This window comes from Cherax quadricarinatus, chromosome 3 (genome assembly GCF_038502225.1).
Source record: "Cherax quadricarinatus isolate ZL_2023a chromosome 3, ASM3850222v1, whole genome shotgun sequence".
NCBI classification, from domain to species: Eukaryota; Metazoa; Arthropoda; class Malacostraca; order Decapoda; family Parastacidae; genus Cherax; species Cherax quadricarinatus.
Window position 1 is genome coordinate 2,699,626 of NC_091294.1, and position 26,578 is coordinate 2,726,203.

The 26,578-nt window shown below is 47.2% G+C and overlaps 1 protein-coding gene across 2 annotated transcripts in view; it reads right to left on the minus strand.

The window, feature by feature from the left end:
• LOC128706544 (unconventional myosin-Ie) overlaps window positions 1-26,578 on the minus strand; it is a 701,146-nt gene that overhangs the window by 321,890 nt on the left and 352,678 nt on the right. The window contains exon 1 of one of the 2 annotated variants that reach the window (XM_070089969.1): window positions 20,929-21,264. The exons of the other annotated variant lie outside the window; for it this stretch is intronic. Coding sequence (XP_069946070.1) covers window positions 20,929-20,943 — 15 coding nt within the window. The 5' untranslated portion in view covers window positions 20,944-21,264. Of the gene's footprint in view, window positions 1-20,928; window positions 21,265-26,578 lie in introns of those variants that run through there. 2 annotated transcript variants of the gene reach the window in all.

Sequence of the window (26,578 nt, forward strand, 5' to 3'; positions counted from 1 at the left end):
ACACATCCCATTTCCACCAGACGTTAGTATATCAGCGTCAGGCTCCTTGCTTCTGCTTCAGAATCTCCACGACTACGGTGTTCTTCGCACCTACTCCAAGGTTGAGGGACTGATTACCTCGTCTTCTGTACATAGTTCTACTGTCTTCAAGTTATGTCCTGGAATTTGTATTGATAAAGCCACTGGATGGCGAAACGTCTACAATAAAGATATCCAGATGTTGCACATGTGTCTTAATTTCACGTCAGGAGTTTGCAATGTTTCAGAAAAGTGGAGGATGTCCAAGCAAATACGATCACAGGGAAGTTCTTTAGTGTGAGAGCTGAGATGTCACTGGCAGGCAGCAGCTGCTCAGCACCTGTGAGAGCTGAGATCACGGGCAGGCAGCAGCTGCTCAGCACCTGTGAGAGCTGAGATCACCGGCAGGCAGCAGCTGCTCAGCACCTGTGAGAGCTGAGATCACCGGCAGGCAGCAGCTGCTCAGCACCTGTGAGAGCTGAGATCACCGGCAGGCAGCAGCTGCTCAGCACCTGTGAGAGCTGAGATCACTGGCTCAAGGTTCTAAAGTTTATTAACCCTGACGGAGGACCTTAATAAACAACCAGTGAAACCATTATCATTAGTGGTGGAGTTAGTAGTAGTAGTAGTAGTAGTAGTAGTAGTAGTAGTAGTAGTAGTAGTAGTAGTAGTTGTAGTAGTAGTTGTAGTAGTAGTAGTAGTTGTAGTAGTAGTAGAGGGAGTGGCTGTAGTAGTGGTGGTACTAGTAGTAGTAGTGGTGATGGTGGTGGTAGTAGTGGTGGTACTAGTAGTAGTAGTGGTGATGGTGGTGGTAGTAGTGGTGGTAGTACTAATAGTAGTAGTGGTGATGGTGATGGTAGAAGTAGTAGTAGTGCTAGTAGTAGTAGTAGTAGTAGTAGTAGTGGTGGTGGTGGTGGTGGTGGTGGTAGTAGTAGTAGTAGTAGTAGTAGTAGTAGTGGTGGTGGTGGTGGTGGTAGTAGTAGAAGTGGTGTGGGTAGTGTTGGAACTAGTAGTAGTAGTAGTAGTGGTGGTGGTGGTGATAGTAGTAGTAGTAGTAGCAGTAGTAGAAGTGGTGGTGGTGGAGGTGGTAGTAGTAGTAGTAGTAGTAGTAGTGGTGGTGGTGGTGGTGGTGGTGGTGATAGTAGTAGTAGTAGTAGTAGTAGAAGTGGTGGTAGTAGTAGTAGTAGTAGTAGTAGTAGTAGTAGTAGTAGTAGTAGTAGTAGTAGTGGTGGTAGTAGTAGTGGTGGTGGTGGTGGTGGTGGTGGTAGTAGTAGTAGTAGAAGTGGTGGTGGTGGTGGTGGTAGTAGTAGTAGTAGTAGTAGTAGTAGTAGTGGTGGTGGTGGTGGTGATGGTAGTAGTAGTAGTAGTAGTAGTAGAAGTGGTGGTGGTGGTGGTGGTGGTAGTAGTAGTAGTAGTAGTAGAAGTGGTGGTGGTGGTGGTGATGGTAGTAGTAGTAGTAGTAGTAGTAGTAGTAGTAGAAGTGGTGGTGGTGGTGGTGGTAGTAGTAGTAGTAGTAGAAGTGGTGGTGGTGATGGTGGTAGTAGTAGTAGTAGTAGTAGTAGTAGTAGTAGTAGTAGTAGTGGTGGTGGTGGTGGTAGTAGTAGTAGTGGTGATGGTGGTGGTAGTGATGGTAGTAGTAGTAGTAGTAGAAGTGGTGGTAGTAGTAGTAGTAGTAGTAGTAGTGGTGGTGGTGATGGTAGTAGTAGTGGTAGTAGTAGAAGTGGTGGTGGTGGTGATGGTAGTAGTAGTAGTAGTAGAAGTGGTGGTTGTGGTGGTGGTGGTAGTAGTAGTAGTAGTAGTAGTAGTAGTGGCGGTGGTGGTGGTGGTGGTGGTAGTAGTAGTAGTAGTAGAAGTGGTGTGGGTAGTGCTGGAACTAGTAGTAGTAGTAGTAGTAGTAGTAGTGGTGGTGGTGGTGGTAGTAGTAGTAGTAGTAGTAGAAGTGGTGTGGGTAGTTTTGGAACTAGTAGTAGTAGTGGTGGTGGTGGTGGTGGTGGTGGTGGTGATGGTAGTAGTAGTAGTAGTAGTAGTAGTAGAAGTGGTGGTGGTGGTGGTGGTAGTAGTAGTAGTAGAAGAAGTGGTGTGGGTAGTGTTGGAACTAGTAGTAGTAGTAGTAGTAGTGGTGGTGGTGGTGATAGTAGCAGTAGTAGTAGTAGTGGTGGTGGTGATAGTAGCAGTAGTAGTAGTAGTAGTAGTGGTGGTGGTGGTGGTGGTGGTGGTGGTAGTAGTAGTAGTAGTAGTAGTGGTGGTGGTGGTGGTGGTGGTAGTAGTAGTAGTAGAAGTGGTGTGGGTAGTGTTGGAACTAGTAGTAGTAGTAGTAGTAGTAGTAGTAGTAGTAGTAGTAGTGGTGGTGGTGGTAGTAGTAGTAGTAGTAGTAGTAGTGGTGGTGGTAGTAGTAGTAGTAGTAGTAGTAGTAGTAGTAGTAGTAGTAGTAGTGGTGGTGGTGGTGGTGGTGGTGGTGGTAGTAGTAGTAGTAGTAGAAGTGGTGTGGGTAGTGTTGGAACTAGTAGTAGTAGTAGTAGTAGTAGTAGTGGTGGTGGTGGTGGAACTAGTAGTAGCAGCAGTAGTAGTAGTAGTGGTGGTGGTGGTGGGGGTGGTGGTGGTAGTAGTAGTGGTGGTGGTAGTAGTAGGAGTCGTGGGGGTGGTAGTAGTAGAAGCGGTTATGGAGGTAGTAGTAGTAGTGGTGGTGGTGGTGGTAATAGCAGTAGTGGTGGGGGTGGTGGTAGTAGTAGTAGTGGTGGTGGTGGTGATGGTGTTGGTAGTAGTAGTGGTAGTGGTGGTGGTAGTAGTAGTGGTAGTGGTAGCAGCAGTAGTGGTGGGGGTGGTAGTAGTGGTAGTACTAGCAGTGGTGGTACTAGTAGTAGTGGTGGTGGCAGCAGCAGTAGCGGTGGTGGTGGTACTAGTAGTGGTGGAGGTGGTACTAGTAGTAGTGGTAGTAGTAATAGTGGTTGTGGCAGTAGGAGTAATTGTGGTGGTGGTGGTGGTGGTGGTCGTCGTCGTCGTCGTAGTAGTAGTAGTAGTGGTGGTGCTAGCACTAGTAGTGGTGGCGGTGGTACTCGTAGTAATGGTGGTGGTGGTGGTACTAGTAGTACTAGTTTGGTGGTAGTAGTAATAGTAGTAGTGGTGGTGGTGGTAGTAGCAGTAGTGGTGGTAGTAGCAGTAGTGGTGGTGGTAGCAGTAGTAGTGGTGGTAGCAGTAGTAGTGGTGGTAGTAGTAGTGGTGGTGGTGGTGGTGGTGGTGGTGGTGGTGGTGGTAGTAGTAGTGGTGGTGGTGGTAGTAGTGGCAGTAGTAGTAGCTGTAATAGCAGTAGTAGTTGTAGCAGTAGTAGTAGCAGTAGTAGTAGCAGTTGTAGTAGCAGTTGTAGCAGCAGTAGTAATACTAGTAGTAATAGTAGTAGTGGTAATAGTAGTAGTGGTAATAGTAGTAGTGGTAGTAGTTGTGGTGGCAGTAGCATCACGTACACAGTTAAGGTTCCCAAATCAAGTAACAAAATTCAAGGTACTTAGTTACAGGTACATAACAACTAGGTACTTAGTTACAGGTACGTAACAACTAGGTATTTAGTTACAGGTACGTAACAACTAGGTACCTAGTCACTGCTACACAAACAAGAGCAGCAGGTGCGACGATACCTGCCTCTATGTCCTGAGCTCCCGGTATGGAATCAAGAGTGCTTTTGATTGTGAGCTGCTGAATGCTGAGCTAAAAGTCACAGTGGGAAAACAGATGTAAACAAGACTACTTCGTGCGGGTGTGCGAGCGCGCATGTACGGGTGCACGTGTGCGAGCGCGCATGTATGGGTGCACGTGTGCCAGCGCGCATGTACGGGTGCACGTGTGTCCATAAGTATATGTTGTGATAGATAACTGCAGGTGTCAAAAGCACTTGTCGATAGATACCTGGCCTGTTGTATATTATGATTGTGTGTGTGCTCACCTATTTGTGACTGAGGGGTCGAGTCACAGCTCCTGGCCTAACCTCTTCACTGGTCGCTACTAGGTCACTCTTCCTGCTCCATGAGCTTTATCACACCTCTTCTTAAAGCTATGTATGGATCCTGCCTCTACTACATCACTTCCCAGACTATTCCACTTCCTGACTACTCTGTGACTTAAGAAATACATCCTAACATCCCTGTGATTCATCTGAGTCTTCAACTTCCAACTGTGTCCCCTTGTTGCTGTATCCCATCTCTGGAACATCCTGTCTCTGTCCACCTTGTCGATTCCTCTCAGTATTTTATATGTCGCTATCATATCTCCCCTATCTCTCCTGTCTTCCAGTGTCGTCAGGTCGATTTCCCTTAACCTCTCCTCGTAGGACATACCCCTTACCTTCGGGATTAGTCTTGTTGCAAACCTTTGCCTTTCTCTAGTTTCTTATCGTGCTTGGCTAGGTGTGGGTTCCAAACTGGTGCTACATACTCCAATATGGGCCTAACATACACAGTGTACAGGGTCCTAAACGATTCCTTATTAAGATGTTGGAATGCTGTTCTTAGGATTGCTAGGCGCCCATATGCTGCAGCAGTTATTTGGTTGATGTGTGCCTCAGGAGATGTGCCTGGTGTTATACTCACCCCAAGAACCTTTTCCTTGAGTGAGGTTTGTAGTCTCTGGCCCCCCTAGACTGTACTCCATCTGCAGCCTTCCATGCTCTTTCCCAATGTTCATGACTTTGCACGTGGTGGGTTTGAACTCCAGGAGTCACCTGCTGGATCAGGCTGCAGCCTGTCCAGATCCCTTTGTAGCTCTGCCGCACCTCGTCTGTTTGAATTCTTCTCATCAACTTCATATTATCTGCAAACAGGGGCAATTTTGAGTCTATTCCTTCTGCCATGTCGTTCACAAATACCAGAAACAGCACCGGTCAAAAGACTGACCCCTGTGGAACCCCACTCGTTACAGGCGCCCAGACACCTCGCCACGTACCATGACTCGCTATTGTCTTCCTGACAGGTATTCCCTGGACCACTGTAGTGCTTTCCCTGTTATCCCTACCTGGTCCTCCAGCTTTTGTACTAATCTCTTGTGTGGAACTGTGTCAAACGCCTTCTTACGGTCAAGAAAATGCATTCTACCCACCCCTCTCTCTTTTGTCTTACTGCTGTCACCCTGTCATAGAACTCCAGTAGGTTCGTGACACAGGATTTCCTGTCCCTGAACCCGTGCCGGCTCTCATTGATAAACTCTTTCCTTTCTAGGTGCTCCACCACTCTTCTGATAATCTTCTCCATGACTTTGCATACTATACATGCTAGTGACACTGGTCTGTAGTTTAATGCATTGTGTCTGTTTCATTTTTTAAAAAATTGGGACTACACTTGCTGTCTTCCATACCTCAGGTTGTCGCCCTGTTCCTATAGATGTGTTGAAGATTCTTGTTAGTGGTACACATCTCCCTCTCTCAGGATCCATGGAGAGATGTTATCCGGCTCCATCGCCTTTGAGGTATCTAGCTCGCTTAGCAGCCTCTTCACTTCTTCCTCAGTTGTATGTATTGTGTCCAACACTTGATGGTGTACCCCACTTTTCCGTCTTCCTGGTGTCCTTTCTGTCTCCTCTGTGAACACTTCTTTGAATCTCATGCTGAGCTCCTCACATACTCCTCGGTCGTTTCTTGTGATCTCCCCTCCTTCTTTTCTCAGCCTGATTATCTGATCCTTGACTGATGTTTTGCTCCTGATGTGGCTGTACAACAACTTCAGGTCAGATTTGGTTTTCACTGCTATGTCATTTTCGTATTGTCATTGGGCCTTCCTTCTTACCTGTGCATATTCATTTCTGGCTCTATGACTGCTCTCCTTATTCTCCTGGGTCCTTTGCCATCTAAACTTCTTTTATTCTCTAGAACACTTGGTTTCGGCCTCCCTACATTTTTGGGTGAACTATGGGCTCATCATGGCTTTAATAAAGTAGGTTGGGCGACTAGCTTAGGCAGGCTAGGGTGGCTTAGGCTCTTCCCTACAGACTGGCTTAACTGGCTTGGCTTAAATTGCAAAACCCGGATTAACTCCCCGTAGGTTAGCAAATAAGCAAATAAGGCACGAAGCAACTAACCAGGAAGCTCTGTAGACAAGGCTGGAGGATGCTGGCTTAGTTGTTGGTTAGTGTCGTCTTTCTAGGCCTCCATGCGGCTACACACGATACACTAAGTCTGACTGGATTGGTAGAAATAATCTTAAATCCACGTAATCTTCACAATCATTCCCACTGTCACCATTTGTCGTGGGGGTTGGTGAGGAGATATTGGAGTAAGAAATACACACGGATGTCTTGGAGGCGTATAATTAAGAGAGTCTTGAGGAGAAGTCCAGGAGCCTTGCCTTGTCCAATCTAAGCCTAACGGGAACTAAGAACAAGACCTCTGGCCTACTAACGTGTGATGGGTTTCGTGATGTCATGGCTAGCAAGGGAGCCTATCAAATCAAATCAAGTTTCTTCTCTATAAAGATTACAATGGGGGGTTTACATATTATAGGATATTGTGTGGTTTACATATTATATAAAACTAATTACAGAGAGAGCCACTATCACACCTAGCATGATTAGGCATTTCGGGCAGACTAAGATTAATTCAAAGCTCTATATTGGTACATATTAAGGAGTATATAGGTATAAAGGCTAAGTAATTGCATTACAGTTCGTAAATTTAGCAATGTGAATAGTTTTGTTTTGGCACAATACATAGTTTCTATAAGAGTATCACAGGAAAATTTATGACTAGTTAAGATTCATTAGGTAATAGTTGTATTACGTATTTCTATGTTTATAGTCAATTGGGTGAGTGTGTGAATTGTGGGAAATCACAGATATCGAGGGGAGGTCTAGGTCGTTTTTTACACATGAGAATAGGCGGTTTTCATGTAGTTAGCTGACGGTGGGGTGTGTCAGGGAGATAAGATGTTTTCTAAGGGTAGTTTTGAAAGTGATGAATGTGTCTGCAGTTCTAGAGTTTTCAGGTATTGTGTTCCAGATTTTAGGCCCTTTTATGTACATTGAATTGTTGTATAGGTTTAGCCGGACATGGGGAATATCATAGAGATTTTTGTGTCTGGTGTTATGTCTGTGGGTCCTGTCACAACTATCAAGAAAGTGCTTTAGGTTAGGGTTAATATTGGAGTTTATAATACTGTAAATGTAGGTTGCACAGTACTAAGTGTGGATGTTCTGAACAGTAAGTTTAGATCTACGAAGAGTGGGGAGGGAGAGTGTTGCCTGGGATTGGATTGCAGGATTATTCCTATTGCGGCTTTTTGTTTGGTTATTATTGGCTTTAAGAGTGATGCTGCAGTTGATCCCCAAGCACAAATAGCATAGGTGAGGTAGGGATAAATGAGTGAATGGTATAGTGTGAGAAGGGCAGACTGTGGCATGTAGTAACGTATCTAGGAGAGGATCCCAACCGTTTTGGATACTTTTTTTTTTATGTGTTGGATACGGGTGCTGAAATTCAGGTTGCTGTCGAAGTGCAGGCCTAGGAATTTGCCCTCATTATATCTGGTAATAAGAGTGTTGTCAATCTTAATGTTAAGTTGTGCAACATCTGCTCTGTTACCAAACATAATACAGAAGGTTTTGTCAGTGTTAAGTGTATGTTTATTGGCTGTCATCCAAGTAGATATTTTGAGTAGCTCCTTGTTAACAATGGTGTTGAAGGTGGCAAGATTTGGGTGGGAGATGACATAAGCTCTATAGATAAGGCTGGAGGATACTGGCTTGGTTGTTGGTTAGCATCGTCTTTCTAGGCTTCCATGCAGTTACACATGTGTTTTGATACGTTGGGAAGATCATTGATGTATAAGAGGAAGAGTAGGGGACCAAGGACACTTCCCTGTGGCACTCCAGTATCAAGTGGCCATATTGATAAGGATGTGTCTTTAATGGTGACATACTGATATCTATTAGTAAGGTAGGGTTTGAAATATGCAAGTGCGTGGCCTCTTGTACCATTTCATTAGTGCTTTTATTTTTTCTGAAGCCAAATTGGCAGGGGTTGAGTATGTTTTGTGCTGTTATTACCTGGAATTTACCTGGAGAGAGTTCCGGGGATCAACGCCCCCGCGGCCCGGTCTGTGACCAGGCCTCCTGGTGGATCAGAGCCTGATCAACCAGGCTGTTGCTGCTGGCTGCACGCAAACCAACGTACGAGCCACAGCCCGGCTGATCAGGAACCGACTTTAGGTGCTTGTCCAGTGCCAGCTTGAAGACTGCCAGGGGTCTGTTGGTAATCCCCCTTATGTATGCTGGGAGGCAGTTGAACAGTCTCGGGCCCCCGACACTTATTGTATGGTCTCTTAACGTGCTAGTGACACCCCTGCTTTTCATTGGGGGGATGTTGCATCGTCTGCCAAATCTTTTGCTTTCGTAGTAAGTGATTTTCGTGTGCAAGTTCGGTACTAGTCCCTCTAGGATTTTCCAGGTGTACATAATCATGTATCTCTCCCGCCTGCGTTCCAGGGAATACAGGTTTAGGAACCTCAAGCGCTCCCAGTAATTGATAAACGAATATAATCTCTTGTATATGAGTTTCTGGGAGATTTTGGATAGCAATGGTAAGCTTGATATTGGCCTATAGTTGTTTACATCTGTGGGGTCATCACCTTTATGTATTAGTGTAACCCTTGCTGTCTTGAGTAGTGTCGGGAAAGTGCTAGTTTTTAGCGACTTGTTAAAAAATAATGAAATAGAATACGAAAGGATATGGTTAGTTAGTTTAATATGCTTATTATGCACCCCATACCCATCCTGTGGGCGGTAGTAAAAAGATTACAGAGGTACATAATTGGTCCAGGGACTGGACTCCAAAGTTTTGATAGCTGAGCAAGTTACAGAGGTAATGAACTCACAATTTACAAAGGTAATGAACTCCAGGTAGGTCTGGTCACAATCATGACAAGTTACAAAGGTATTTAGAGATTACAGAGGTACGTAATGGGTCCAGGGACTGGGCCCCCAAAGTTTTGATAGCTGAACCAGGTACAAAGGTAATGAATCCTGTAAGAATGGTTACTTACGTTTATACATGGCTACAATCATGAACAAATTATAGAGTAATGAGCAATTCACACTTCCACACCCGGTCACAACATTGGCCGTTCGCTTGTACATAATGGTGGGATGCGAGACAGATTCCCTAAATTACTTTTAAGTGACTTAATAATCGTGGTGACTTCAGTGGGCTCAGTAGGTGCAAGATAGGAGTAGTTTGGGAAATTGCCATCTAAGTAATCATTTGCATGGGCGTTGGTACCTGGGATTTTACTGGTGAGATTAGATCCTATGGTTGAGAAGAAGTCGTTTATCTTGTTAGCTGTATCAGTGGGATGCAGTGGTGTTTCGTTCGGTTTAGTTAGGACAATATCCTTGTTTTATTCAGTTTGTGGGTTCCCAGAATCTGAGAGAGTGTTTTCTTTGTCTTTTTTTTTTATATCTCCTCTTGTTTCAGTGAATCTGCTTGAGTAGTACAATTATTTGGCTTTTTTCATTAGTTTGATGAGAACTGATGAATAGTGTTTAAGAATATCTTTGTGTATTAAGCCCTGTCTATATTGCTTTTCATATTAGTGTTTCTTATCAATGGATTTCAATATGCTGCTAGTTGGCCATGGGCAACCGAGCCGTTTTTTCGTGATCTGTTTCATTTTTATAGGACAATGTTGTATAGTCTAAGTAATTTATTCAGAAATATGTCTGTCCAATCGTCAGTACCATCGGCCTTGAAGAATTCTGTAGGCCAGTCATCCATCTCTAGGTCTGCTGTGAAATTACTTACTGAGGCCTCGTCATGGAGTCTAAATGAAACTTTGTTGTATTCGAGTGGTGGCTTACTAATGTTTGTTAAGAGGAAGGTGGGGTAGTGGTCAGTAGTGTTGTCTGTGATTATCCCTGATTTAAGTGGGGCTAGTATATTGGTCCATATATGGTCAATTATGGTTGCACTTGTCTCAGTCAGCCTGGTTGGTTTAGTTATTGTTGGTATAAGAACATAAGAACATAAGAAAGAAGGAACACTGCAACAGGCCTACTGACACATGCAGAGCAGGTCCATGTCCTCCCCCCAGATTAGACCAATGACCCACCCCCTAGATTATCCCAATGACCCACCCAGTCCGGTCATCCCCACTCAAGGATGGAGCACTGTACCAGACCCAGCAGCACAAGCTAGTCAGGTCCAACTCACACCCACCCACACCCACTCATGTATTTATCTAACCTATTTTTAAAACTACACAACGTTTTAGCCTCAATAACTGTACTCGGGAGCTTGTTCCACTCATCCACAACTCTATTACCAAACCAGTGCTTTCCTATATCCTTCCTGAATCTGAATTTTTCCAACTTGAAACTATTGCTGCGAGTCCTGTCTTGGCTGGAAATTTTCAGCACACTATTTACATCCGCTTTATTTATTCCTGTTTTCCATTTATACACCTCGATCATATCCCCCCTAATTCTACGCCTTTCGAGAGAGTGCAGATTCAGGGCCTTCAGTCTATCCTCATAGGGAAGATTTCTGATACATGGGATCATCTTTGTCATCCTCCTTTGTACGTTTTCCAGAGCATTTATATCCATTCTGTAATACGGAGATCAGAACTGAGCAGCATAGTCTAAATGAGACCTAACCAAGAATATATAGAGTTGAAGAACAACCTGAGGACTTCTATTATTTATACTTCTAGATATGAAGCCAAGAATTCTGTTAGCTTTATTGCGAACACTAATGCACTGTTGTCTTAGTTTTAGGTTACTGCTAACCAGAACTCCTAAATCCTTTTCGCAATCGGTAGTATTAAGATCTACGTTATTTAGTTTATATATGGCATGGTTATTTAACTGTCCAACATTTAGAACTTTGCATTTGTCAATATTAAACTGCATCTGCCACTTCTCCGACCATTGCGTCAGGTATGAGAAGTGTGTTGTTCATATTGTTGATGAAATCAGTTACAGGCTGATCATCTAGTAAGCCAAGGTTGATATTGAAGTCTCCAGCTTAGAGAAGGTGGTGCTTGTTCATTTGTCTGTTTGTTATTAGTGTCTTTAATTTCTCACTGAAATTTGGGATGTTTGTGTGAGGTATCCGGTAAATGGCACCGACTGTTATAGGAGTCTTAACATTTTTTAGAGTAAAATTAGCAAAAAATATATTCTCCATATTCATCACTATAGCAAGTGGTGCTAATATAAGATAGTTGGTTAGACTAATAGATTGCAATACCACCCGCAACTTGGTATGGTCTGCAGGTGTGGATTGCTGTGTATCCTGGTAGTGGGTAGATATCTATTGTGTCCTGCTTAAGCCAGGTCTCATTGAGAATAATACAGGAGAAGTGTCTTGAAGGAATCAAGGAGTGCCAAGAGGTCATCATAGTGTTTGCTTAAGGGCCTGATGTTGTAGTTAAGAACTGTTAGACTTTTAGCAGTATTTAGGACAGTACTGGATGCGACGTAAACCAGTCGACTAGCACCCAGGTACCTATTTTACTGATGGGTGAACATAGACAGTAGGTGTCTTAGGGAAACACGTCTCTTAAGGAAACGCCTGAAAACTGAGTGCGGAATGCATGAAGAGATGTTTAAGGAAATGAACCAGCCAACTGACGTTCTTTGCCACAAGTAAGACAAGTGAAGACGTGATTGCAACGTACAAAATTTTAAAAGTAATTGGTACGGCAGTTTAGGGTTAGAATATTTGAATTTGGCGAACCAGGAGCAAGGAGACATATGTAAGTGAAGTGAGGATAATGCTGCGGGAAATATTGAGAGGTTTTTATATTGTGTTCTACTGAAGCTAAAGTTTGCATGAGGTGGTTTATTACTATATGGTGGGTACACCACAACCACCCTGATGGTGGGTACACCACAACCACCCTGATGGTGGGTACACCACAACCACCCTGATGGTGGGTACACCACAACCACCCTGATGGTGGGTACACCACAACCACCCTGATGGTGGGTACACCACAACCACCCTGATGGTGGGTACACCACAACCACCCTGATGGTGGGTACACCACAACCACCCTGATGGTGGGTACACCACAACCACCCTGATGGTGGGTACACCACAACCACCCTGATGGTGGGTACACCACAACCACCCTGATGGTGGGTACACCACAACCACCCTGATGGTGGGTACACCACAACCACCCTGATGGTGGGTACACCACAACCACCCTGATGGTGGGTACACCACAACCACCCTGATGGTGGGTACACCACAACCACCCTGATGGTGGGTACACCACAACCACCCTGATGGTGGGTACACCACAACCACCCTGATGGTGGGTACACCACAACCACCCTGATGGTGGGTACACCACAACCACCCTGATGGTGGGTACACCACAACCACCCTGATGGTGGGTACACCACAACCACCCTGATGGTGGGTACACCACAACCACCCTGATGGTGGGTACACCACAACCACCCTGATGGTGGGTACACCACAACCACCCTGATGGTGGGTACACCACAACCACCCTGATGGTGGGTACACCACAACCACCCTGATGGTGGGTACACCACAACCACCCTGATGGTGGGTACACCACAACCACCCTGATGGTGGGTACACCACAACCACCCTGATGGTGGGTACACCACAACCACCCTGATGGTGGGTACACTACAACCACCCTGATGGTGGGTACACCACAACCACCCTGATGGTGTGTACACCACAACCACCCTGATGGTGGGTACACTACAACCACCCTGACGGTGGGTACACTACAACCACCCTGATGGTGGGTACACCACAACCACCCTGATGGTGGGTACACCACAACCACCCTGATGGTGGGTACACCACAACCACCCTGATGGTGGGTACACCACAACCACCCTGATGGTGTGTACACCACAACCACCCTGATGGTGGGTACACCACAACCACCCTGATGGTGGGTACACCACAACCACCCTGATGGTGTGTACACCACAACCACCCTGATGGTGGGTACACCACAACCACCCTGATGGTGGGTACACCACAACCACCCTGATGGTGGGTACACCACAACCACCCTGATGGTGGGTACACCACAACCACCCTGATGGTGGGTACACCACAACCACCCTGATGGTGGGTACACCACAACCACCCTGATGGTGGGTACACCACAACCACCCTGATGGTGGGTACACCACAACCACCCTGATGGTGTGTACACCACAACCACCCTGATGGTGTGTACACCACAACCACCCTGATGGTGGGTACACCACAACCACCCTGATGGTGGGTACACCACAACCACCCTGATGGTGTGTACACCACAACCACCCTGATGGTGGGTACACCACAACCACCCTGATGGTGGGTACGATGGTGGGCCGAGAAAAACTAATTTTGGGTGTGATTTACAGGGCCCCAAATCTTGATAGGGAGTGCAGTAAACTTCTATGGGACGAAATTCGTAAGGCATCTACATACGAAAATGTTGTGCTAATGGGAGATTTCAACTATAGACAGATTGACTGGAGCAATTTGACAGGAAATTTAGAGTCGGGTGACTTTCTTGATACGATCCAAGATTGTTTTTTAAAACAGTTTGTGACAGAGCCAACTAGGGGAAATAACCTCCTTGACTTGGTTCTTGCCAGTAGGGAAACACTAATTAATAATCTTGAGGTTAATGATGAACTTGGGGAGAGTGATCACAAATCACTCAGTTTTAATATATCATGGAATTCCCCTAATAATGGCAATCAAGTCTCCGTCCCTGACTTTCGCTTGGCTGATTTCATAGGACTGAAAAATTACTTAGGTGGGCTGAACTGGAATGACCTGACTAAGGGTCAGGTAGGTGGTGATGGTTGCCGATATGATGCTTTCCAGGGCATAGTTCTAGCTGCTCAGTCAAATTATGTTCCAAATAGGGAAATCAGATCAAACAAAAATGATCCTAAATGGATGAACAATAGATTAAAATATCTGATTGATCAAAAGAGAGGCATATATAGGCAAATCAAAAGAGGAGAGGGGCAATTAAGAAATCGATATATTCAGTTAAAGAGAGAAATAAAAAAGGGAATTAGAAAAGCAAAAAGAGATTATGAGGTTAAAGTTGCAAGAGAATCGAAGACTAACCCAAAAGGATTCTTTCAGGTATACAGAAGTAAGATCAGGGACAAGATAGGCCCACTCAAAAGTTCCTCGGGTCAGCTCACTGACAGTGATAAGGAAATGTGTAGAATTTTTAACACATACTTCCTCTCAGTTTTTACACAGGAGGATACCAGCGATATTCCAGTAATGATAAATTATGTAGAACAGGACGATAATAAACTGTGCACTATTAGGGTCACAAGGGACATGGTCCTTAGGCAAATAGATAAATTAAAACCTAACAAATCCCCAGGCCCTGATGAACTGTATGCAAGGGTTCTAAAGGAATGTAAAGAGGAGCTTAGCACACCTTTGGCTAATCTTTTCAACATATCACTACAAACTGGCATGGTGCCAGATAAGTGGAAAATGGCAAATGTGATACCTATTTTCAAAACAGGTGACAGGTCCTTAGCTTCGAACTATAGACCAATAAGCCTAACCTCCATAGTGGGAAAATTTATGGAATCAATAATTGCCGAGGCAGTTCGTAGCCACCTTGAAAAGCATAAATTAATCAACGAATCTCAGCATGGTTTTACAAAGGGGCATTCCTGCCTTACGAATTTATTAACTTTTTTCACTAAGGTATTTGAGGAGGTAGATCATGGTAATGAATATGATATTGTGTATATGGACTTCAGTAAGGCTTTGGACAGGGTCCCACATCAGAGACTATTGAGGAAAATTAAAGCACATGGAATAGGAGGAGAAATTTTTTCCTGGATAGAGGCATGGTTGACAAATAGGCAGCAGAGAGTTTGCATAAATGGGGAGAAATCAGAGTGGGGTAGCGTCACGAGCGGTGTTCCACAGGGGTCAGTGTTGGGCCCCCTGCTGTTCACAATCTACATAAACGACATAGATGAGGGCATAAAGAGCGACATCGGCAAGTTTGCCGATGACACCAAAATAGGCCGTCGAATTCATTCTGACGAGGACATTCGAGCACTCCAGGAAGATTTGAATAGACTGATGCAGTGGTCGGAGAAGTGGCAGATGCAGTTTAATATAGACAAATGCAAAGTTCTAAATGTTGGACAGGACAATAACCATGCCACATATAAACTAAATAATGTAGATCTTAATATTACGGATTGCGAAAAAGATTTAGGAGTTCTGGTTAGCAGTAATCTGAAACCAAGACAACAGTGCATAAGTGTTCGCAATAAAGCTAATAGAATCCTTGGCTTCATATCAAGAAGCATAAATAATAGGAGTCCTCAGGTTGTTCTTCAACTCTATACATCCTTGGTTAGGCCTCATTTAGATTATGCTGCACAGTTTTGGTCACCGTATTACAGAATGGATATAAATTCTCTGGAAAATGTACAAAGGAGGATGACAAAGATGATCCCATGTATCAGAAACCTTCCCTATGAGGATAGACTGAGGGCCCTGAAACTGCACTCTCTAGAAAGACGTAGAATTAGGGGGGATATGATTGAGGTGTATAAGTGGAAGACAGGAATAAATAAAGGGGATGTAAATAGTGTGCTGAAAATATCTAGCCTAGACAGGACTCGCAGCAATGGTTTTAAGTTGGAAAAATTCAGATTCAGGAAGGATATAGGAAAGTACTGGTTTGGTAATAGAGTTGTGGATGAGTGGAACAAACTCCCAAGTACCGTTATAGAGGCCAGAACGTTGTGTAGCTTTAAAAATAGGTTGGATAAATACATGAGTAGATGTGGGTGGGTGTGAGTTAGACCTGATAGCTTGTGCTAACAGGTCGGTTGCCGTGTTCCTCCCTTAAGTCAATGTGACCTGACCTGTCTAGGTTGGGTGCATTGGCTTAAGCCGGTAGGAGACTTGGACCTGCCTCGCATGGGCCAGTAGGCCTTCTGCAGTGTTCCTTCGTTCTTATGTTCTTCTTATGTTCTTATGGTGTGTACACCACAACCACCCTGATGGTGTGTACACCACAACCACCCTGATGGTGGGTACACCACAACCACCCTGATGGTGGGTACACCACAACCACCCTGATGGTGGGTACACCACAACCACCCTGATGGTGTGTACACCACAACCACCCTGATGGTGGGTACACCACAACCACCCTGATGGTGGGTACACCACAACCACCCTGATGGTGTGTACACCACAACCACCCTGATGGTGGGTACACCACAACCACCCTGATGGTGGGTACACCACAACCACCCTGATGGTGGGTACACCACAACCACCCTGATGGTGGGTACACCACAACCACCCTGATGGTGGGTACACCACAACCACCCTGATGGTGTGTACACCACAACCACCCTGATGGTGTGTACACCACAACCACCCTGATGGTGTGTACACCACAACCACCCTGATGGTGTGTACACCACAACCACCCTGATGGTGTGTACACCACAACCACCCTGATGGTGTGTACACCACAACCACCCTGATGGTGGGTACACCACAACCACCCTGATGGTGGGTACACCACAACCACCCTGATGGTGGGTACACCACAACCACCCTGATGGTGTGTACACCACAACCACCCTGATGGTGGGTACACCACAACCACCCTGATGGTGGGTACACCACAACCACCCTGATGGTGTGTACACCACAACCACCCTGATGGTGGGTACACCACAACCACCCTGATGGTGTGTACACCACAACCACCCTGATGGTGGGTACACCACAACCACCCTGATGGTGGGTACACCACAACCACCCTGATGGTGTGTACACCACAACCACCCTGATGGTGGGTACACCACAACCACCCTGATGGTGGGTACACCACAACCACCCTGATGGTGGGTACACCACAACCACCCTGATGGTGTGTACACCACAACCACCCTGATGGTGGGTACACCACAACCATGGTGGGTACCCACAACCACCCTGATGGTGGGTACACCACAACCACCCTGATGGTGGGTACACCAACAATGGTGGGTACCACCCTGATGGTGGGTACACCACAACCACCCTGATGGTGGGTACACCACAACCACCCTGATGGTGGGTACACCACAACCACCCTGATGGTGGGTACACCACAACCACCCTGATGGTGGGTACACCACAACCACCCTGATGGTGGGTACACCACAACCACCCTGATGGTGGGTACACCACAACCACCCTGATGGTGGGTACACCACAACCACCCTGATGGTGGGTACACCACAACCACCCTGATGGTGTGTACACCACAACCACCCTGATGGTGGGTACACCACAACCACCCTGATGGTGGGTACACCACAACCACCCTGATGGTGGGTACACCACAACCACCCTGATGGTGGGTACACCACAACCACCCTGATGGTGGGTACACCACAACCACCCTGATGGTGGGTACACCACAACCACCCTGATGGTGGGTACACCACAACCACCCTGATGGGTACACCACAACCACCCTGATGGTGGGTACACCACAACCACCCTGATGGTGGGTACACCACAACCACCCTGATGGTGGGTACACCACAACCACCCTGATGGTGTGTACACCACAACCACCCTGATGGTGGGTACACCACAACCACCCTGATGGTGGGTACACCATCACCCTGACCACCCACCCTGATGGGTACACCAGAACCACCCAGACGGGTGGTACACAACAACCACCCTGATGGTGGGTACACCACAACCACCCTGATGGTGGGTACACCACAACCACCCTGATGGTGGGTACACCACAACCACCCTGATGGTGGGTACACCACAACCACCCTGATGGTGGGTACACCACAACCACCCTGATGGTGGGTACACCACAACCACCCTGATGGTGGGTACACCACAACCACCCTGATGGTGGGTACACCACAACCACCCTGATGGTGGGTACACCACAACCACCCTGATGGTGGGTACACCACAACCACCCTGATGGTGGGTACACCACAACCACCCTGATGGTGGGTACACCACAACCACCCTGATGGTGGGTACACCACAACCACCCTGATGGTGGGTACACCACAACCACCCTGATGGTGGGTACACCACAACCACCCTGATGGTGGGTACACCACAACCACCCTGATGGTGGGTACACCACAACCACCCTGATGGTGGGTACACCACAACCACCCTGATGGTGGGTACACCACAACCACCCTGATGGTGGGTACACCACAACCACCCTGATGGTGGGTACACCACAACCACCCTGATGGTGGGTACACCACAACCACCCTGATGGTGGGTACACCACAACCACCCTGATGGTGGGTACACCACAACCACCCTGATGGTGGGTACACCACAACCACCCTGATGGTGGGTACACCACAACCACCCTGATGGTGGGTACACCACAACCACCCTGATGGTGGGTACACCACAACCACCCTGATGGTGGGTACACCACAACCACCCTGATGGTGGGTACACCACAACCACCCTGATGGGTACACCACAACCACCCTGATGGTGGGTACACCACAACCACCCTGATGGTGGGTACACCACAAACACCCTGTGTTGGGAGGTGCAGGATTACGAAAACTATTATCCAGAGCGCTGAGGAAGGGGTTGTTGAGGTGGTTCGGACATGCAGAGAGGCTGGAACGAAATAGAATGACTTCGAGAGAGTATAAATCTGTAGTGGAGGGAAGGCGGGGTAGGGGTCGGCCTAGGAAAGGTTGGAGGGAGGGGGTATTGGAGGTTTTGCGTGCGTGGGGCTTGGACTTCCAGCAAGCATGCGTGAGCGTGTTAGATAGGAGCGAATGGGGACAAGTGGATTTTCAGGACGTGACGTGCTGTTGGAGTGTGAACAAGGTAACATTTATGAAGGGGTTCAGGTAAACCGGCAGGCCGGACTTGAGTCCTGGAGATGGGAAGTACAGTGTCTGCACTCTGAAGGAGGGGTGTTAATGTTCCAGTTTTATAACTGTAGTGTAAGTGCGCCCCTGACAAGACAGTGACGGAGTGTCTTTCATTAACACATCAGACGGCTGATGTGTTAATGAAAAAAAATATTTGTTTCTGTGCCAACTTTAGAAAATTTATTTTTCCCAGCATATCTGCAATTGCATACAATTTATTGATCTTATTTTATTATTTTTGCATTAATTTACAATTTTTATTATCAAATTCTTTACTGAAGTGAGAGTAAAGACAGCTCACTATTGAAATTAATTCAGATTACAGTAATATTTTCCCTCTATTGAATTTTCCAAGTATTTCCTTATCTTTGCCAAGTAAATTTCAGTGAGTTTTCTCATTCAGTGTCTTATAAGTTTTATTTATTTATGCAGTTAGTTAAGCATCTTTAATTTCAATTCAAGAAAACTTCGTGTCAAATACTTTTCTTTAGTTATTCTTCGCTTTCATTATTTTTGTGTAATTACTGTGAAATCATATCTCAACTACCTTTGAACAATACCAGCAATGACTTAGTGAATAATGTCTGTCAGATCAATGTCATACCTGTGCTAAATTCTAATGTTCCCTTACCGACTGATAGACCACAACTGACCCCGAGACAATATAGTTTATCTCGTGACCCTCTCGATGCTTTGCCCTTATTCGATGGCAGCCTGAATAATGTTGAAGCATAGTTACTGCCATCCGTTCTCGAGCTAATACTTGTGGAAGGTACTCCATCAAAAGAAAGTATTATTAGGACTGCAAAAGAAAGTGTTGCTCTATCACCAGCTGCTGTGAATATCATTAACCTTCTTACAATGTGTGGCTGAGAATTTTACTAAGTGGTCAGAGTATGAGAATTTGATCCGTTCTTTTCTTGTATCAGTGACACATTCTGATCTGCATATCATCCTTAAGGAAATAGTGATTGCAACACCTATGCCAGGTGAATCATTAAGTGACTTTGCAATTCGCTTATCGAAACTCCTGTTATCATTCATCAAAGCAGTAAAATCTTCATATTTTATATCTGAAGAGGGTAAACGAGTCACCGCAGAATTTGGTAAGTTGGCAGCTTTTGGAGCTATCAAGGAATTAATGCCGTCTGCTTCCTTGTATGCTTATAACTCCAACCCTCCATCTGTGAATATGGAACCACTAGCAGTCCTTGTTCATACATGTGTCATGTGTGTTCCTGACACTTTCCCATGCACCAAACCTACATTATCTACTTCTATGAATCCTTCAGTACCAACACTTATTTATGTAACAATGAGAGGTCCTGATGAGTCAGTCACGTCAGTCGTCCACGACTACTTAAACACTTTCTTCTTTGTAAATATATTTCCTCAGAATCCGTAGATCACATGAACACAGATCGATCGATCTTCTCTTTCTCTCTGTTGATCTCTTGTTATTTTGTACCACCACTGATTCTATAATTTACAATGATTTGCGATATATCATAATTTGTAATACATTACAATCAGTTATCATCCTTATGTATAGTTCTTTATGTTCAACTGTTGTGTACATTAACACTGTATAGAATCAGTCCAGAGCCGTAATGCCTACAGTCTATAATGTGTATAAGTTAGCTGTATGTTGGGACACCATACGTTAGCATCGCCAAGCTGTCAGTAATGTTACTGTGTACTTGTGTAGTATACTCAGATAATCCCAGCTACTTGCTAGCTATGACATCACGAAACCCATCAAATGTGAGTAGTAGGCCAGAGGCCTCGCTCTCAGCTCCTGCTAGGCATAGACTTGACAAGGGAAGACTCTCTCAATTATATACGTCCAAGACATCCAACGTGTGTATTTCTTACTCCAATATCTCATGAACCCCCACGACAAGCTTGTGCACATGCAATAGTCTTCACACCACCACCTTATTTTCAACATAGTAAGAACATGACAGCACTTACCCCGGAATCCTTCATGATGATGTCAGTTACAATCTAAAGTAACGAAGGAACTTGAAACATTAAAGGTTACTGTTGCGATATACACTCCACTAAAGCAGTACTCTAACTGTCATTATTATGCCAGGGAATGAGGCTACTAGGAGCAGTCACCAGCTGGATCAAGAGAGGCAACTCTCACCATCTTAAACAGTAAATAATATTTCACTTCGCCTGCTTGAATATTTCCTACCATCACGATTCTCTCAGAGAGCCTCAATGAACACCGGAGAGCATAGGAAAGGAGGTAACCAGGGAAGGCACACAACGTACCTTCCACCAGCAAAGCAAAACATTAACTGTGTGACTCCGCCCAAGATCGGAAGGACTGTGTTATCAGTGATAATGTGATGTTTACTAAGTTGCCAGTTACTGCATTCTTTCGATCTAGCCCAAACCGGAAATAAAGGAAATAATCAGAGTCTGAACGCAACATGTGAGACGAAGACTGTCCTATTACTCCTCCTGCCCAGTGTTGTGACAAAGTGACTTAGATTCACTAGATGAGGACATATCTTCACATATTCCAGGTGAAGTCTTGCCTGCCAACAGTCTCAACCGGATACACACACACACACACACACACACATCCTTACCATAGAACACATACATAAATACTACATCTCAGCACAAAAAAATCACAAACATAAAAACTGCATATAAAAAGTACATAATATTACAATTGCCATAAACACCCTTTAACCTCAGCAGCAGTCATTTAGGGCCACGGTAGAGTCTGAAGTACCACCATTGAGCCCTCACTTCAAAACATTCAAGAGATCTGAAAATTACAGCAGCTCAGGGTCTGCGAACAAAACAGTTGCTGATTTAAAATGATTGCCCGATGACGAACACAGAGAACCACACCTCACGACCTTGGGAGTGATGAGAGGCAGAGGTGACATGATCATGATACAGGAATACAGCCTGACAGAGGTCTGGGGACGAAGAGACGTGGTTGGGAACTCAAAAGGAGGATGTAACAGAGACATGAGAAGGTATGTAAGTCTGAAGGTCCTCAGGAACCGGGAAGACCTGGATGGTTCAAGTACACGTGGACCACTCAGGTACATTAGCTTTATATGAAAATATAACCACACCCAAGATCAAGGAACTTAGTAAATCCAGTAGAAAGCAGTAGTGTAGAGCTTTAACATGTTGCTGTGTATAACACGTGATTAAAGTTGTCCAGAAGAGCTTTATGAAATTGCTTTATATAGTTTACGAACTTGCTCTACAGAGCTTTATGGCGTTGTTCTGTGTACATGATATTTGTCCCAACATCTTGCCACAAACTGTTCAGTCACCCCACCCCCACAACAGTCACCCCACCCCCACAACAGTCACCCCACCCCCACAACAGTCACCCCACCCCCACAACAGTCACCCCACCCCCACAACTGTCACCCCACCCCCACAACAGTCACCCCACCCCCACAACAGTCACCCCACCCCCACAACTGTCACCCCACCCCCACAACAGTCACCCCACCCCCACAACAGTAACCCCACCCCCACAACAGTCACCCCACCCCCACAACAGTCACCCCACCCCCACAACAGTCACCCCACCCCCACAACAGTCACCCCACCCCCTCAACAGTCACCCCACCCCCACAACAGTCACCTCACCCCCACAACAGTCACCTCACCCCCACAACAGTCCCCCCACCCCCACAACAGTCACCCCACCCCCACAACAGTCCCCCCACCCCCACAACAGTCACCCCACCCCCACAACAGTCACCTCACCCCCACAAGTCAACCCACCCCCACAACAGTCACCCCACCCCCACAACAGTCACTCCACCCCCACAACAGTCACCTCACCCCACAACAGTCACCTCACCCCACAACAGTCACCCCCACACCACCAGTAACCCCACCCCCACAACAGTCACCTCACCCCACAACAGTCACCCCCACACCACCAGTCACCCAACCCCCACAACAGTCACCTCACCCCACAACAGTCACCCCCACACCACCAGTCACCCAACCCCCACAAGTCACCCCACCCCACAACAGTCACCCCCACACCACCAGTCATCCAACCCCCACAACAGCCATCTCATCCCACAACAGTCACCCCCACACCACCAGTAACCCGACCCCCACAACAGTCACCTCACCCCACACCACCAGTCACCCAACCCCCACAACAGTCATCTCACCCCACAACAGTCACCCCCACACCACCAGTCACCCCACCCCCACAAGTCACCCCACGCCACAACAGTCACCCCATCCCACAACACTCACCCCCACACTAACAGTCATCCCACGCCACAACAGTCACCCCATCCCACAACAGTCACCCCCACACCAACAGTCACCCCCACATCACCATTCACCTCACCCCCACGACAGTCACCCCTACACCACCAGTCACCCCCACACCACCAGTTACCCCACCCCCACAACAGTCACCCCACCCCACAACAGTCACCAACACACCACCAGTCACCCCACACCAGTCACCCCACAAGTCACTCCCACACCACCAATCACCCCACCTCACAACAGTGACACTACCCCATAACAGTCACCCCACCCTCACAAGTCACCCCACCCCACAACAATCACCCCCCACCATCAGTCACCCCACCACACAAGTCACTCCCACACAAGTCACCCCACCCCACAACAATCACCCCCCACAAGTCACCCCCACACCAGTCACCCCACCCCACAACAATCATTCCACCCCACAACAGACACCCCACCCAACAACAGTCACTACACACCAGTCACCCCACCCCACAACAGTCACCTCATTCCACAAGTCACCCCACCCCATAACAGTCACTCCAAACCACTCATCACCCCACCCCACAACAGTCACCCTACCTAACAACAGTCACCCTACCCCACAACAGTCATCCCACACCACAACAGTCACCCAACCCTACAACAGTCACCCTACCCCACAACAGTCACCCTACCCCACAAGTCATCCCACACGACAACAATCACCCCACCCCACAACAGTTACCCTACCCCACAACAGTCACCCTACCCCACAACAGTCATCCCACACCACAACAGTCACCCCACACCACCAGTCACCCCACCCCACAACAGTCACCCCACACCACTAGTCACCCCACCCTACAATAGTCACCCCACACCACCAGTCACCCCACACCACTAGTCACCCCACACCACCAGTCACCCCACCCCACAACAGTCACCCCACACCACTAGTCACCCCACCCTACAATAGTCACCCCACACCACCAGTCACCCCACCCCACAACAGTCACCCCACACCACTAGTCACCCCACCCTACAATAGTCACCCCACACCACCAGTCACCCCACCCTACAACAGTCACCCCACACCACTAGTCACCCAACCCTACAATAGTCACCCCACACCACCAGTCACCCCACCCTACAAGTCACCCCACACCACTAGTCACCCCACACCACCAGTCACCCCACCCTACAACAGTCACCCCACACCACTAAAGTCACTCCACTGCACCACAGGGGGGGTAGATGGGACTGGGTTGATAGGTGGGGAGGGGTAGACAGTGCTGGGAGTGGGGTAGACAGGAGAGGGAAGGAGTAGAGAGGACTGGGAGTAGAAAGGACTGCGAGAGGGTAGACAGGACTGGGAGGGGGTAGACAGGACAGGGAAGGGGTAGACAGGACTGGTAGGGGGTAGACAGGACTGGTAGGGGTAGACAAGACTGGGAGGGGTAGACAGGACTGGGAGGGGTAGACAGGACTGGTAGGGGTTAGACAGGACTGGTAGGGGTAGACAAGACTGGGAGGGGTAGACAGGACTGGGAGGGGTAGACAGGACTGGTAGGGGGTAGACAGGACTGGTAGGGGTAGACAAGACTGGGAGGGGTAGACAGGACTGGGAGGGGTAGACAGGACTGGTAGGGGGTAGACAGGACTGGGAGGGGTAGACAGGACTGGGAGGGGTAGACAGGACTGGTAGGGGGTAGACAGGACTGGGAGGGGAAGACAGGACTGGGAGGGGTAGACAGGACTGGTAGGGGGTAGACAGAACTGGGAGGGGTAGACAGGACTGGTAGGGGGTAGACAGGACTGGTAGGGGTAGACAAGACTGGGAGGGGTAGACAGGACTGGGAGGGGTAGACAGGACTGGTAGGGGGTAGACAGGACTGGGAGGGGTAGACAGGACTGGTAGGGGGTAGACAGGACTGGGAGGGGTAGACAGGACTGGAGGCGATGAGTTGAGAAGTGAAAGTAACAGTGAACAAGGTGAGTCATACCACCACTACCATCACCACCACTACTAGCACTACCACTATCACCACCACCACTACTAGCACTACCACTACCATCACCACCACTACTAGCACTACCACTACTAGCACTACCACTACCATCACCACCACTATCACCACCATCAACACCACTATCGCCACCACCACTACCACCACCACCACCACCACTACTAGCACTACCATTACTAACACTACCACCACCACTACTACTACCACCACTACTACCGCCACCACTACCACTATTACCACCTCTACCACTACCACTACTATTACCACCACCACTACCGTACCACCACTACCACCCCCCCTACCACCACCACCAGTGCTACCAGCACGACTATCACTATCACCACTACCAGCACCACTACTACCATCACCACAACCAGCACCACTACTACCATCACAACAACCAGCACTACTACTATCACTACGACTACCACCACCACTACTACCACCACCACTACCATCACCACCACCACCAGTACTACTACCACTACTACTACCACCACTACCATTACCACTACAACCACTACCAGCACCACTACCACCACCACTGCTACCACCACCACTACCAGTACCACTACTACCACTACCACTACTATAGCCACTGCTACCGCCATCATCCCTATCACAACCACCACTACCACTACTACCAGCACTACGAGTGCCACCACTACCACTACCAGGACTTCCACTACCACCTCCACCACCAGTACCCCACCACACCTACCAATACATCACACCCACCAATACCCCATCACACCCATCATTACCCCATCACACCTAGCAATGTTCCACCATAGCCACCACCAGCCAATGATGATCCTTTTCAAATCACTTGTTCTCTCTAGGCTGGAATACTGCTGTACATTAACATCTCCGTTCAAAGCAGGTGAAATTGCTGATCTAGAGAGTGTACAGAGAACCTTTACTGCACGTATAAGTTCTGTCAAGCACCTTAACTACTGGGAACGCTTGGAAGCACTTGACTTGTACTCGCTGGAACGCAGGAGAGAGAGATATATCATAATCTACACTTGGAAAATCCTGGAAGGAATGGTCCGGAATCTGCACACAGAAATCACTCCCTACGAAAGTAAAAGACTGGGCAGGCGATGCAAAATACCACCAATTAAAAGTAGGGACGCCATTGGTACACTAAGAAAAAACGCCATAAGTGTCCGGGGCCAAAGACTGTTCAACAGCCTCCCATCAAGCATTAGGGGAATTACCAATAAACATCTGGCTGCCTTCAAGAGAGAGCTGGAGAGATACCTAAAGTCAGTGCCGAATCAGCCAGGCTGCGGCTCGTACGTTAGACTGCGTGCGGCCAGCAGTAACAGCCT